We start from the raw sequence: 14,925 nt of genomic DNA, 5'->3' as shown, positions 1-14,925 counted from the left end.
TGTTCCATTCTTTTATTTTTATTTTACTTGTACATGAGATTTTAGAAAACATATATTATTGCCAAAAAACTAAACACAATAAATTGCTCTGGCAGTCCTTGCTGAACCTATTCCTTTTAAAAACACTGAGCTTCCTGGAGACTCTGTCCGCTGTGAAATCCCTCGGCTCATATTCTCCCAGATCATATTAATAGATGACAATTAAAGCAGAGCTGTCCTCTTTCATGTGTTCCTAAATTTACATCTCATTTTCTCTCTTTCTTCCTACCTGCTTTCCGCCGGCCTCTCGCTGCTGAAGGAAGTGGAGGTTGGTATCTGTGTTTCTGTGTGTGTAAGAGATCTGTGTTTCACCGACTCATTAACAATCAGGTTTACTGACACTGCCATTCAACAGCAGTATATGTTCAAGCCAATAACACTAATCCATCATCTACAACACCCTGATTCATTTGACTGATTTACAATTTGAACTGAATTGAGTAAATATTGTGTATAACAAAGGAACATTTTAACTGTTTGGTCCAGATCAGGATAAAATACCAGATTTTGAATGTATTTTATGTCACACATGTGATTATATAATGATTTCTCATCAGGATGACTACATCCGTACGCTGGAAGGTCCACAGGCTTCAGATGAAAGTGAGTAACGCAGCATACTCTTCACTTATAAAATCTCAAAACCCATCACGTCACATCAAAATCAGTAGAAGATAGAATATTTTACTCAGAGTAAATGAAGCCTAAATTATACTTATTATACCTTTTATAATAATTATCTAAGTTTTTTTTTTTTTTTTCACATTACAATAATGAGAAAACTGTCAACAGTTGACAACTATTCTTGATGGTACTAAAACTTTAATTTTTTAATCACTTTTGTTTTTTTTTTTATCCTATAATTTTGGGGAGACATTACCATAAATAATAATGTCTTTAGCACTTTAAAATTAAAGTTGAAAAGGATTGTCAGTGTTATTTTAGCATCATTGAGATACTATTGTACTTTTAATTAGTTTTTTGTATAATTTTAATTTTAAAGTTTTAGTAATTTTGTTGCGTTTTTATCTTTTTTTTATATATCTACATAGTTTTGTACATTTTTTTATTTAACAAATACTAAAATAAGTTTTATTTCAGTTTTAATGCAGTTTTCAGTTAACACAGCAAGTTAAACAATGATAAAAGGTACATTTTTATATTTTTGTTTTCTTTTATATTTTATATTATTTCAGTTAGTTTATTTTAAGTAATGAAATTAATTTAGTTTTTGTTTTAATTTACTCTAACTATAATAACTGTCCAGAGCCAACTTAAAAACTAATCAACTCTATGTATTTCTTAATGTAAATCTGTAAGGTAACCAATATTTCTGCTTTGCTCAGGATAAATCCGCTCCGTGTGCACCCGAAGCTCTGACTGCATTTCCATTTTTACACAAATATAATCCGTCTTCACTCATAAAATGCATTTCTTCTTCATCAGAGAGGAATCGCTGCTCTCTGCAGACGTTCTCATGCTTCAGTCTCTGAAGCTCCAGCATCAATCTGTCCATCAGGATATAAAAAATAATTAAAGATCACGACCATGAGCTGTTAATGTGCACTGAAAAAACCTTTTGAAACAGTTTTCACTTTTCACTCAGTAAAAAAAATTATAGATGCAGATATTTACATTTAGTCATTTAGCAGACGCTTTTATCCAAAGCGACTTACAAACGAGGACAATAGAAGCAATCAAAATCAATAAAAGAGCAATGATATGCAAGTGCTATAACAAGTCTGTTATCTAACACAGTACACATAGCAAGGCTTTTTTTTTTAAATTATACAATAAATAGAAAGCAGATAGAATACAAAAAGAATAGTGTTTTTTTAAAAGAATAGAATTATAATAGAGAGTGATAGAGTTAGAGGGACAAATAAAGATGGTAGAGATGCGCAGACATTTGATGCTTTTGTGATGATGGTTTGCACTTAGATTTTTTGACCAAACAAATCTTCTTAGTCAAATTTAAACGCCTCTTCCTGTAAATACTGCGTACGTCTTTGTAGTTCACTTGTGTCTGATTTATTTGAGCGTTTTTACTTTGTAGCTACATGATGTTCTTCTGGTGGCTGCATTTTTCATATTTATCCCCAGACAGCTCTGTTTGAACACGTGTGTAATGTCACGCTCGCATCTGCTCACAGTGAATATTTCATGCCTATATCGAATTCCTTGAAGCTCTATTATTGGAGAACGTGTCTGTCTGCTGCTGGCCAATGACTCTAAACTAGTGTTGTCATATTGACTTCACGACCTGCAGACAATTATGCATTACTGTCTGAAATCCCATCTAATGTGGCAGTAATTACAAGCCCAGCGGGACTCAACACATCAGATCGCGGATCAGAAAGGGCTTTTGTTTGAGAGCGCAGATTAAAAAGGGTGAAAATGGTATCTTGAGGTTTTTACAGGAGCGGCTTTGCATAATTTAATTCAGCAGCTCCCTTTGGTCAAATGAACTGATTTATAGTTGGATCTAGTGTGAATCTACACTGTAGTATTGTTTCAACTAGAGCTGCCAAGCAATTAAAATGTTTACCTAATGTGCAGATTAATTAAAAAAATTAATTACACCAAAAGATCATTTAAATCATTGTTGTATAAAGCACTGAATACCCATTTTAAAAGGTAGCTTTAAAAAGGTTTTTTGATTCAGCATTCATAAATTAAAATAATAAAATGGGTATTAATGTTTTTTTGTTTTTTACAAAACATTAAATGTTGAAATATTAAATGATTCTCTAAATATGTAACAAAGCGAGTTACTGTCTTAATGAGTGAGTCATTGAATCATTCATTAAACCGATTCATTCAAACGGCTGATTCATTCAGAAACTAAGCAAGTGACTCTATGAATGAATCACTGAATCATTGGCTCACTCGATTCATTCAAACGGCTGATTCATTCAGAAACTAAGCAAGTGACTCTATGAATGAATCACTGAATCATTGGCTCACTCGATTCATTCAAACGGCTGATTCATTCAGAAAACTAAGCAAGTGACTCTATGAATGAATCACTGAATCATTGGCTCTCGATTCATTCAAACGGCTGATTCATTCAGAAACTAAGCAAGTGACTCTATGAATGAATCACTGAATCATTGGCTCACTCGATTCATTCAAACGGCTGATTCATTCAGAAACTAAGCCAAGTTACTGTTTTTTTTATTACACAGTACATCAAACAATTAAAACAATACAATTATAAACAAAGACAAAACATATATACAGACTTGTTGCCAGGAAATGAACCCCCATAATACTAATACATCTCAAGAAGACACAAAGGACGAACATAAAGATACAGTTTCAATGCTTTCAAATGAACAGAACTTTGGATAGTTTGCATATACTTGTCTAAGTCCACTCTGAATATAAAAAAACAGTAAACTTTTGTTTGTGAATGTGAAATTTAGCCAGCAGCAAACACAAATTAACGATGTAATATTTCCCTATGTTCTCTTTTGAGTGTTCAAACAATCCAAAGAAAGCATCTTTAAAACAAAACGTTGCTTACAAAATAATATTGAATAAACAAAACAAATCTGACAGATTTTTCTGTATAGGTGCATTGCTAAAACATATAAATGAAGTCTTCTTCAGAGGAATGACAAAAACAGCAGTTCCCTTCAGCCATAGACTGTGTTTATAAATGAGTCATTAAATCATTGATTCACTTGATTCGGTCAAAACCGAATCATTCAGATTCATTCAGTAACGAATCATCGACAGGGCAGTGCCTTAAATGTCTTAATCATTTTAACACATTGCTATTTCCAAAATTAATCACACCAAATGAACATGTTAAACATATTACGGCTCTAGTTTTAAAGGGATATTTCACCCAAAAATGAAAATTCTGTCATTAATTTGTGTTCTGAAGATGAACGAAGGTTCATAATTAATGACAGAATAAACATTTTTTGTGTTAACTATCCCTTTAACATCATGAATGTTTGCGCAGCCACATGTTGCTGCGAATAAAACTCTCTCAACACATCTTTTTCCCTTGGGTTATGAAGATCTAATCATCTCTAGTTGTCGTTGTGAGCCTTTAGGGATCAGAATGGGATAAATACGCCAATAAATATGAGTTAGTGTGGATGGATGGGCGGCTTACAGCAAGAGTGCTGCGTTAAATCAAACACCTTCGACGCTTTACACCTATATCTCTGTGGCTCTCGGTGTGCGGCTCTTATAAATTTATGAAGCTTGTAAGTGTGCTACAAATCATAGCGCAGGAATTGCAGCACTCTCCTGTTTCTATGGAAACACCTCCAGCGCAGCTCCGAGGCCTGCATGCGGTCACACAGAAATCACAGGCATTACTCCCTTCACGGCGTTTGAGCGTAATAATAACCCACAGCACAGTGTGTGTACTGATGTGAACGTACAGTCCGACGCTCATTATCATAACACAAGCCCCAACAGCATGAACATACAGTATCATCACATCACAGTACTGCAATGTGCATGTCAGGGTTTCACAGTCATGCAAAATAGTAATTTGGAGCAAACTTCTATAATAAGGAGGAATTCACTAATGTGAGTTGCACCTGCTGTTAGCGCCACTCATTTGCAGGCACATGTTGGTTTAGCTCCTGATTCGCTAATTGAATTATGCAAATCAGGCAACGAGTCCATCAAAAGCCGTGCTGAACGTAGTTTCCTCGCAGGCCGCTTCTGAGAGCAGGATCTGATCCAGACACCTGCAGCAGCTCTTTAACATGCACAGAGTGCATCGCCCGCTTATAAAGCTCTGCTCCATCATCTGATGAAGAACCACTGCCGTGATCAATACAAGATGAAAATCAAATGCTGCTTCATCCATCATCAGTGAAATGCCATTATTCTTATTTGAGTTTTCTGAGTATGTATGTCAGGGTTGCAACATGTGCGATTGCTAGATAGATGGATAATGAAAAATAAATTAATAAAAAAATATGTTTTATTTAATACTTTAATAAATATTATTAATAATATTATTTTTGATAAATTACATTAATACATAACACTCCACGTAAAAAAAATAATAATTATTAAATTAAAAACCTAAACATTTAAAAAAAATCTTGCTTAAATAAAAAAGATAAAGTTGGAGTACTAAAATTGTTGAAAAACTGAAATTAAATTACGGCTAAATAGAAATATATAGAATATCTAATAAAAAGAACAAAAGCAAATAAATAAGTAAAACTTTAACTAAAAATAAAACGAAAAGAGCGTCTAATTTTCAAGAGTTTTATCCACATGTCTCACAAACAACTGAAAATCTCATGAGAATTAATTTGTTAAAAGATGTGGAATAACCGCAGATAAAATCAAATGTTATTTTGTCCTCCATTTTCTACATTTAAAATTTCTACGTTTAATCTTTCATTATACTGTAAGTGTTTTGAATGCACGTTGATTTGAGTTCTCCGGGTCTGACGGTGGTTTTTTGCAGGTCTGGACACCACAAAGGATCCGTGTCAGAAGGTGAAGTGCAGTCGTCATAAAGTGTGTGTGGCTCAGGGATATCAGAGAGCAATGTGTGTGAACCGCAAGAAACTCCAGCACAGGTCAGTCGTAGTGTCACAATATAGTTCTCATCACCATTTGACCTTCACAATGAAACGTTTAAAAGAACATCATTTATTCAAAATAGAAATCTTTTCTAACAATGTAAGATGTACTTTTTATCAATTTAACATAAAAAGAGACTTTTTTCATGACCTCAAACTATTGAACAGTTGTGTATATTGTTAGAAAAGATTTAAGTTTTGAATAAAAGCTGTTCTTTTTAAATGTTTTATTCATCAAAGAATCCTGAAAAAAGTAGCACAGGTTCCAAAAAATATTAAGCAGCACAACTGTTTCTAACATTAATAATAAATCAGTATATTATTATGATTTCTGAAGATCATGTGACACTGAAGACTGGAGTAATGAAGCTGAAAATACAGCTGCGCATCACAGAAATACATTAGTTTAACAGATATGTACACAGAAAACGGCTGTTTTTTAATGTTTTTCTGTATTTTTGATCAAAACTGATCCTTGATGAGCAAAACAGACTTCTTTCAAAAACAAAAATCTTACTTATCCCAAATTTTGAATGGCAACTTATGTATATATAAATTAAAAGAAGTTTGCATATGTTTTTTGTCGAGTATCATATTTTATACATTATTTTATGGCTCATAGATTTTTATCATGTTGATCATTTAGAAACTTATTAATTATGAAACAAAAATCATAAGTTAAAAATAAAATCAAACACTTTAATTAAAAATACAAAATATACCATTATAATATTCACTTTTGGTCAAAAATAATGTTTTTGAAAATATTTTTTTAATATAATAAATTAACGTTCTAATGTTTTCACTTTTTATAATGAATGAAGTATTAATGTTAAAGGTTTGCCTTTTACCTGTTTGTTTGATTGATTGAGTTATTTCTTGTCATCGTGTGTTTTTTGAGAATTATTAAATCCAATTATGGTCAGTTTGCCGCAGAACATAATGATCGTAGCCAGAATTTCAACATAATACAAGAGATATGTTAAATTGATATTATAAGATACTCCATAGAAGATCTAATGATCCAATCATGTGCTGAACGTTTATCGCTACAGATATTATAATAATGTATTTTGAACATCTATTTAAATAGAAGTACAAATGAACTCAAATGTACTTTAGTGTTCAGTGTTAATGGCTTATGTCTCTGTTCATTTGCTCCTGACTGATATTAACCACAGAACAGCAGAGTTTATGAACATTTCTCATCTCTGTGTGTGTGTGTGTGTGTGTGTGTGTGTGTGTGTGTGTGTGTGTGAGTGAGACTTTCAGCATTTATCTGGTCTGCAGAGCTTTAGTGTAATTGTCAAAAACTAACGGGTCAGAACATTATAACCCGCTGTGTTCATATCTGCCGAAACGATTGTTCATCTCTGAGTGTGTGTGTAATAGTGTTATCTCTGTGTATGTGTGTGTGAGTAATAGTCTTATAGTGTGTGTGTAGTGTTATTATCTGTGTGTGTGTGTGTAATAGTGTTATTATCTGTGTGTAATAGTGTTATTATCTCTGTGTGTGTGTGTAATATTGTTATTATCTGTCTGTGTGTGTGTGTGATAGTTTTTATTCTGTCAGTGTCGTCTGACTAAAGCAGCAGCTTTACTTTCACTGTTCCTCAGCGGAGGAATGATCTTCACAAGCCTCCAAAACATCTCCCATCTTCTGAGGAGCGTTTATTTCTTCATCTCTCAATCAGCTTTGGATTGCATTGCATTATATATTTGGATCATTTCAATCTCATCTTACTAAGACATTATTGGAGATATAGCGTGACCACTGATATTTAGATCATTTTATGTCAGTATCTGCTCTACTGTTATGAAGATGGTTTTTTTTTTTTTTTTTTTTTTTTTTACATTAAAAGCACCAGAATTACATCAAAAAAATATCAGCATCTGCAGCAAATTGCATATTTTTGCTCAGTTTGAGGCTTTGAATAAAACTGAGCTGTTGTTTTTCCTCCATATTCTCACAATATCAGACTATATGAGCCATAACCTGGTGGGGCAAATATGATACTCAACAAAAACACATGCAAACCTTTTTTTTTTTTCTATTTTGCCTAAACGTTCAATCAAATGTTCAGTTTCTAAAAAAATTCTGGCTATTATTTCAAATATCTCCCTCCTTCATTAAAAAGCTTTTTTCGTTGTGCAGCATCACATGTCACACTGTATCCCAGAATGCAATGCGCTTGTCTTGACCTTCCACGTCCGCTTCTGTTTGTCAGTATACTGTGCAGTATGCAGTTAACATTACTTTCCTGCAGTAGGGCATTGTGGGTAAGAAACTGAGCATATTGTTATGTTATAAGAAAAGGGTATTTTAATTTAATAAGTCAAAAAAGTTTACAAAATATATGTGCAACATAAAAAATAAATCTATAATAAATAACTATATTAATTGATTTTATTTTAGCTAAACATAATAGAAAATGTATGCATGTACAAAAATGTAAAATAGATATGTTGTAAGAAAAGGATATTTTAATTTAATAAAAACAAAGAAAAGTAAATTGTGTGTGTGTGTGTGTGTGTGTATATATATATATATATAATATACACACACACACATATATGCACAACACATACATTTAAAATGTGAGAGGGTATTTTGTATTTGTAAAACAGTGTTGTTATTGAAAGCAGAAACTAGTGGATTGAGTTGGTTTTGTTGCGTTTGCTTTAGAATCAGACAGTCTGGACTGAAGCCTCACGCTAACAACTGTAAACCCTGTTCAGAGACGCCCTCGACGCCTGTGTGTGGATCAGACGGACACAACTACGCCTCTCAGGTACACACACACACACACACACACTGCTCTGCGCTGCAGTGAGAACATCAAGGCTTGAGCTGGAACCAGATCAAATATTTATAAGGGTGACCGCAGGAAAGAGTGTTTGCTCATTCAGATAGGAGAGAGAGAGAGAGAGAGAGAGAGGTCATTTTCTGTCTCTTACACACAAGGTCAAAATTAAAAACGGTGCATGAATCAATACAGTGACCAGGAGCAGAGCCGCCCGCCTCGTTCATCACACGCATGCGATCTGCAGAGTTTACACCGCGCTGCAGATCCATTGATTCTGTGAGGAAGAGCAGCGCTCCATCACTGCGGCTGCAAGAGCACTCGCTCGAGTTTGGACACTTCTCCTGTATTTGAATTAATTAGAGCAGCGATTGCCGAACTCTTTTGTCAGCCGAACCTCTGAGAGGCAAAATACTGTCTTGAAGTCACCCTGAGATTCAAGTTAATATTTTACAAATTTAACAACACATTCACATATTCATGGTTCTCTGATGGTCATTTGACACGCAGGAAAACAAATAAAACCAGTTTGATTGGTTTTATTTAGAATTATTTTTTTTTTTTAATATTTTGTATTTTTGTTTTTAAATATTTGATTCAAATTATTTTTTTATATTTATTTGTTTTTTTCCATTTGATTTTTTAAATGATTTTTTCAAATAATTTTTTAATATTTTTTCAGTTTTCTAATAAAAAAAAAAATTAATAAATAAAATCATTTCTAATGTGTTTTATTTTTTTCAAACTGATTTTAAAATATTTGTTTATAGTTTTTTTTTTTTTTTTTTTTTTTTTTTACTTTTAAATCATTTTCAATTAATTTGTAAATATTTGTTTTGTTTTTATTTATCATTATTTATTTTAAATTATTTGTTAATTTCTTTAAATTTAAAGTTTTTAAAATTTATTTTTAAATGCGTCATTTAAATATATATATTTTTATTACATTTATTTCTAATTTATTTTAAATATTTTTTAAATATTAATTTTCAATTAATTTTTAAATATTAAAAAAAATATTTATTTATTTGATGCTTTTCACTATCTGCTGCAACTCATTTCAGAAATGTTTTTGTTTTGTAAAAAAAAAATCATTTTATTATATACGTTTTTATTATTTGTTTTTTATAATGTATTTTGTCTTATTTTAGAAAGTAGGCCAAATCATCAGAAGGTTTTTATTAACATAACAATTAACTCAATCAAGCGTGTCAAAACCTTTGACTAGCAGCACTTTCTTCATCCTCAAAACATCTTACACATCCAAAAAACACTCGTCCTTAATCGTCAGAATTGTGAAAAACCATCTTCAGCCGCTTGTATCTGCTTAATTATGTATGTGAGTGTTGCTTTGAGATATGAACAAACTGCGGTTCTTTCATATGAAGCTCTCTCTCGTGTGTGTGTGTGTGTGTGTGTGTGTGAGATCAGTGTAAGCTGGAGCAGCAGTCGTGTTTGTCGGGGAAGGATCTGTCCGTTCTGTGTTCTGGTTCCTGTCCTTGTATCAGTGCTGGACCTCCTAAAGCAGAACCCAAGATCAAGACAACTCCAGAGACACCAGCCGAACCCAAACCAGGTCCACACACACACAAATACACACACACACACTACTCCATCAGCTCTCACTGTAAACATGCAGAATGATGTTTTGTGTCACAGTGAGTTCAGACATTCATGTTTTATGAAGCCTAGTTAGTTGAAATTTTAATGCATTTGAGTGAGTTTATTGTTCCTCTGCATTATTAATCTGCTGGCAGAAGTTAAAGAGAATCCTCTCATTATTTACTGGTGTTTCTGTCTCTCTAGAGCTCTGCACCGGTCAGGATTTAGCAGATTTGGGCGACAGACTCCGAGACTGGTTTCAGCTTCTTCACGGAACTGCAAAACAGAACAACTCTGGAAGACAAAGCACAGCGTCAGGTGAAAACACAACAGAGTTTACTGCACTGTGAAGAAGTCTCTTCTGCTCACCAAGCTGCATTTATTTGATTAAAAATACAGTAAAATTGTGAAATATTATTGCAATTTAAAACAGCTGTTTTCTATGTGAATATGTGTTAAACTGTAATTTATTTCTGTGATCTGCAGCTGTATTTTCAGCATCATTACTCCAGTCTTCAGTGTCACATGATCTTCAGAAATCATAATAATATACTGATTTATTATTAATGTTAGAAACGGTTGTGCTGCTTAATATTTTTTGGAACCTGTGATACTTTTTTCAGGATTCTTTGATGAATAAAATATTAAAAAGAACAGGTTTTATTCAAAACTGAAATCTTTTCTAACAATATACACAACTGTTCAATAGTTTGAGGTCATGACATTTTTTCTTTTTTAAATTAATACTTTTATTCAGCAAGGATATGTTAAACTGATAAAAAGTGATAGTAAAGTCTTGCATTGTTAGAACAGATTTCTATTTCTAATACGCTGATTTACTGCTCAAGAGACATTTCTGATTATTATCAGTGTTAAAAACTTGGAAACCTATGCTTGCCATGGAATAAAACAATGAAAAAGGTAGTTGTGAAATACCTCACAATTCTGACATTTTTCTCACAACTTGCTATTATGTTTTTTGTTTTCACCAAAAATAAAAAAATTAAGGTTTTCTGAAACCTTTAAAAAAACAATTCTGACTTTTTTCACAATAGTAAGTTTATATATAACAATTATGTTTATATTGCACAATTTTGACTTGTTGTTCTCAGAATTGTTATTAATTTTAAAACAGATTTACTTGTTCATGGTTGTCTGATGTCTGTTAATAGTCAATAGTAGTTATTATCAATGCTGACATGCAGGTAAACGAAAAATATATTTTATAATTAGCTTTATTGTTTTTTTAGTTATAAATATTGAATTAATTTTTTTTACTCCATTTTTAAATATTTATTTTTAAATATATTGATCTGACTTTTCAGACTTTTTTCTTGCATTTCTTAGTGTAATTGCAAGTTTATATCTTGGAATTTTTATTTTTATTACCTTTTTTTTTTTTTTTAATCCTGTGATGGAAACAAGCTTCTATAGTTTCACGTTTTTGTTGAAACCGTGATACATTTTATTTTTCAGTATTCACAGATGAATAGAAGGCTCAAAAGAGCAGAATTTATTTGAAATAGAAATCCTTTGTAACATTAGAAATGTCTCTACTGTCACTTTTGATCAAATTAATGCATCCTTGCTGAATAAAAGTATTAATTTCCTTACTTCAAAAAAATAAATAAATAAATCAGTGTCCCCTCTTTCTTATGATCAGTATATGATTATCTCTCTTGAGCTTTCATAATGCATGCTGTTACACGGATTATTATTTAAGTTGTTGGATTATCGTTCTGAATCTCAGTTTGTTCCTCTGCAGTGTTTGACCGGGGGCTCGTGGCCGGCTGTAAGGACTCCATCGGCTGGATGTTCTCCAAGCTGGACACCAGTAATGACCTGTTCCTGGATCAGTCGGAGCTGGCCGCCATAAACCTGGAGAAGTATGAAGTGTGTATCAGGCCCTTCTTTAACTCTTGCGACTCCTACCGCGACGGCAAGGTTTCCACGGCAGAATGGTGCCTGTGCTTCTGGAGAGAGAGTGAGTGTCACGTGCTTTTCTTGGGAAATGATGTTTCAGTGCAAAAACAAATAACGTTACAAGTGGACCACTGGGGGAAAAAGTATTCTGAACCATAAATTGTATAATTTTAATGTTAATATATTTTAAAATTTTATTTGATCTTACCCCATGTGTGATTTGAGAGATGGACTGCTGTGTTGATTTGTTTTATATAATTTTTTTCACATATTTTTTGCAGAACCTCCATGTTTGGCTGAAATCGAGAGGATTCAGATGCAAGAGCCGTCTAAGAGGAAACCGGGTAAATGCACACAAACAGACAAACTAGCAAAAATACAATTACAAGAAAATGATTAAAAACGAAGCCACTTGCGGTTAAGAAAGGAAGGATATAATACGCAATATATATGTGCAATGGATAGAAGATAGAAGACTTTTTTTTTTAAGTGTTTATTGAATGGAAAATGCATGCAATGTGTTTTCTTTGAGTTACCGGGAATTTGTGGATTCTATTGTGTATATAGTTGATTGATGACATCAATATGATTAATATTAGTTAAGTAGCTGAATGAATGAAAGAATAAATAAATGCATACATGCATAAATACACACAATTTAAAAAGACTAGGAACATGAATTAAGAGAGTAAATAGTTTTAATTTATGTTTTAAAATGGTAAATATTTTGTAACCATATTAATGTTTTTATATTTTGAAATAATTGGTTGAAATAATGCCAGTCTCGGTCGCTGTATTTATTTTCCTTGTTTAACTACCTGAGAGTAAGAAGGGAAATAAATAAATTAATTAAAATTCAAAAGACCAGAAACATGAATAACTTAATTATACATGAATTTTAAATTAATATTTTTAAATTGGTAAGCATTTTGTAACCATATTACTGTTCTTGTATTATAGAAATAATGCCAGTCTTTTCTTTAACTAACTAAAAATAATAAATAAATAATCATTAAATATAAAAAAATTATTAAATATGAATAAATAAAAATGAATAGTTAATAGTTTTGAAGTGGTAAACATTTTTTAACCGTATTAATGTTCTTGTATTATTATAAAAAATAATGCCAGTCTTGATCACTGTATTAATTTCCCTTGTTGAACTAGCTAAAATCGTATAAATAATTAAATATAAGCAAATACAGTTAAAAAATTCAATAAATTAATAATAAATAAACAAATAAAAAGTTACAAAGAACCTGTATCACTGTAAAGTCACTTCATTTATTTAGTTTTAATCTTGTTTAATTAGCTAAAAATAAAGTATAATCAAATATAAATAATAATTAAAGATGATTTTAGTTTAATATTTAATTGAATATTTATTAAATAAATTAATACAATTAATACTAACACATAAAAAATAATGAATAAAAACAATAAGTAAATAAAATAAAAATACCAAGACATGAATTAAAAAAGTTTTAATTTCACATGAGATCACTAATACTTGTGTGTGCGTGTGTGCGTGTGTGCGTGTGTGCGTGTGTGTGTGTGTGTGTGTGTGTGTAGGCATGTACATCCCCAGCTGTGATGAGGACGGTTATTACCGGAAGCTGCAGTGCGACCGCAGCCGCGACGAGTGTTGGTGTGTTGACCCTCACGGAACCGAGGCCCCGGGGTCCCGGATCCATGGAAACCCCGACTGCGGTGAGTGACCGCCATCAAAAATGGAAAATTTTGATTCATACACTGTATTGTTGGCTATTGCTACAACTATACCCGTGCTACTATGTGATTGAAACTCTGCCTGTGTGCTGTAGACGAGCTGCTCAGCTCCGGAGATTTCAGCAGCGGCGTCGGCTGGGAGGACGAGGAGGAGAAAGACACGGATGAGAATGCAGAGGAAGAAGAGGAGGAGGAAGAGGAGTCTGAGCCGGGAGAGAGCGACGACAGCGGATACATCTGGTAAAACAGCTTCAGCGTCTGCTGCCCGGTGCACCAACAAACCACCTGATTTACTTCTGCTTCCTGAAACATTCCACCAGCGTCTGAGTTTGCATTTCAGTGTTCTTCATTTCTGTCATCGGATGCAGGGGCGGACTTAGTGAATTTCAGGTGTGGGGCCCCAACACAATAACAATATGACCCTGGAGCACAAAAGCAGTCATGAGTAACACAGGTATATTTGTAGCAATAGACAACAATACATTGTATGGATCAAAATTATACATTTCTCTTTTATGACAAAAATCATTAGGATATTAAGATCATGTTCCATGAAGATATTTTGTACATTTCGTACTGTAAATATATCAAAACTTAATAATAGTAATATGCATTGCTAAGGACTTTAAAGGAGATTTTCTCAATATTTAGATTTTTTTGCTCCCTCAGATTCCAGATTTTCTAATAGTTGTATCTCAGCCAAATATTGTCCAATCATAACAAACCATACATCAATGGAAAGATGATTTATTCAGCTTTCAGATTATGTATAAATCTCAATTTAAAAAAAATGACCCTTATGACTGGTTTTGTGCTCTCTCTCTCTCGCTCTCTCTCTCTCTCTCTCTCTCTCTCTCTCTCTCTCGCTCTCTCGCTCTCTCGCTCTCTCGCTCTCTCGCTCTCTCGCTCTCTCGCTCTCTCGCTCTCTCGCTCTCTCGCTCTCTCTCGCTCTCTCGCTCTCTCGCTCTCTCGCTCTCTCGCTCTCTCGCTCTCTCGCTCTCGCTCTCTCTCGCTCTCGCTCTCTCTCTCATAGGTTATAACTACTTTATTTACCCCTTCACCACTTAAGTAAATAATTAGTCAACCTGATGCTGCTCTAAAGCCATATTAGGCTTCCTTATTTTTTTTCGTATCACAAAAGAAGACATTATAAAAAAATGCTTGCACTTGTCCATTTAATGAATTGTAAACTTCTTCAATCTTTTCACAAAAAAGCTTCAAATGTCATAAAAATTCTCCCATGCAACTCGTTC

The 14,925-nt window shown here is 33.0% G+C and overlaps 1 protein-coding gene across 1 annotated transcript in view; it reads left to right on the top strand.

The window, feature by feature from the left end:
- Positions 1 to 13,916, top strand: part of LOC306857542 (testican-2-like) — a gene marked incomplete at both ends in the record, with an annotated part of 39,221 nt that extends 25,305 nt beyond the window's left edge. Inside the window, 9 exons of the mRNA XM_079397526.1 lie at positions 597 to 642; positions 5,498 to 5,612; positions 8,302 to 8,407; positions 9,851 to 9,995; positions 10,226 to 10,339; positions 11,787 to 12,005; positions 12,226 to 12,288; positions 13,517 to 13,654; positions 13,768 to 13,916. Of these exons, the coding sequence (XP_079253652.1) occupies positions 597 to 642; positions 5,498 to 5,612; positions 8,302 to 8,407; positions 9,851 to 9,995; positions 10,226 to 10,339; positions 11,787 to 12,005; positions 12,226 to 12,288; positions 13,517 to 13,654; positions 13,768 to 13,916 (1,095 nt within the window). The remainder of the gene's footprint in view (positions 1 to 596; positions 643 to 5,497; positions 5,613 to 8,301; positions 8,408 to 9,850; positions 9,996 to 10,225; positions 10,340 to 11,786; positions 12,006 to 12,225; positions 12,289 to 13,516; positions 13,655 to 13,767) is intronic.
- Between the last annotated feature and the right edge of the window lie 1,009 nt (positions 13,917 to 14,925).

Source organism: Barbus barbus, assembly GCF_936440315.1.
Source record: "Barbus barbus genome assembly, chromosome: 38".
In the NCBI taxonomy this organism is placed as follows: Eukaryota; Metazoa; Chordata; class Actinopteri; order Cypriniformes; family Cyprinidae; genus Barbus; species Barbus barbus.
The sequence above is the reverse complement of the archived record's forward strand: the minus strand, read 5'-3'. Positions and strand labels throughout refer to the sequence as shown.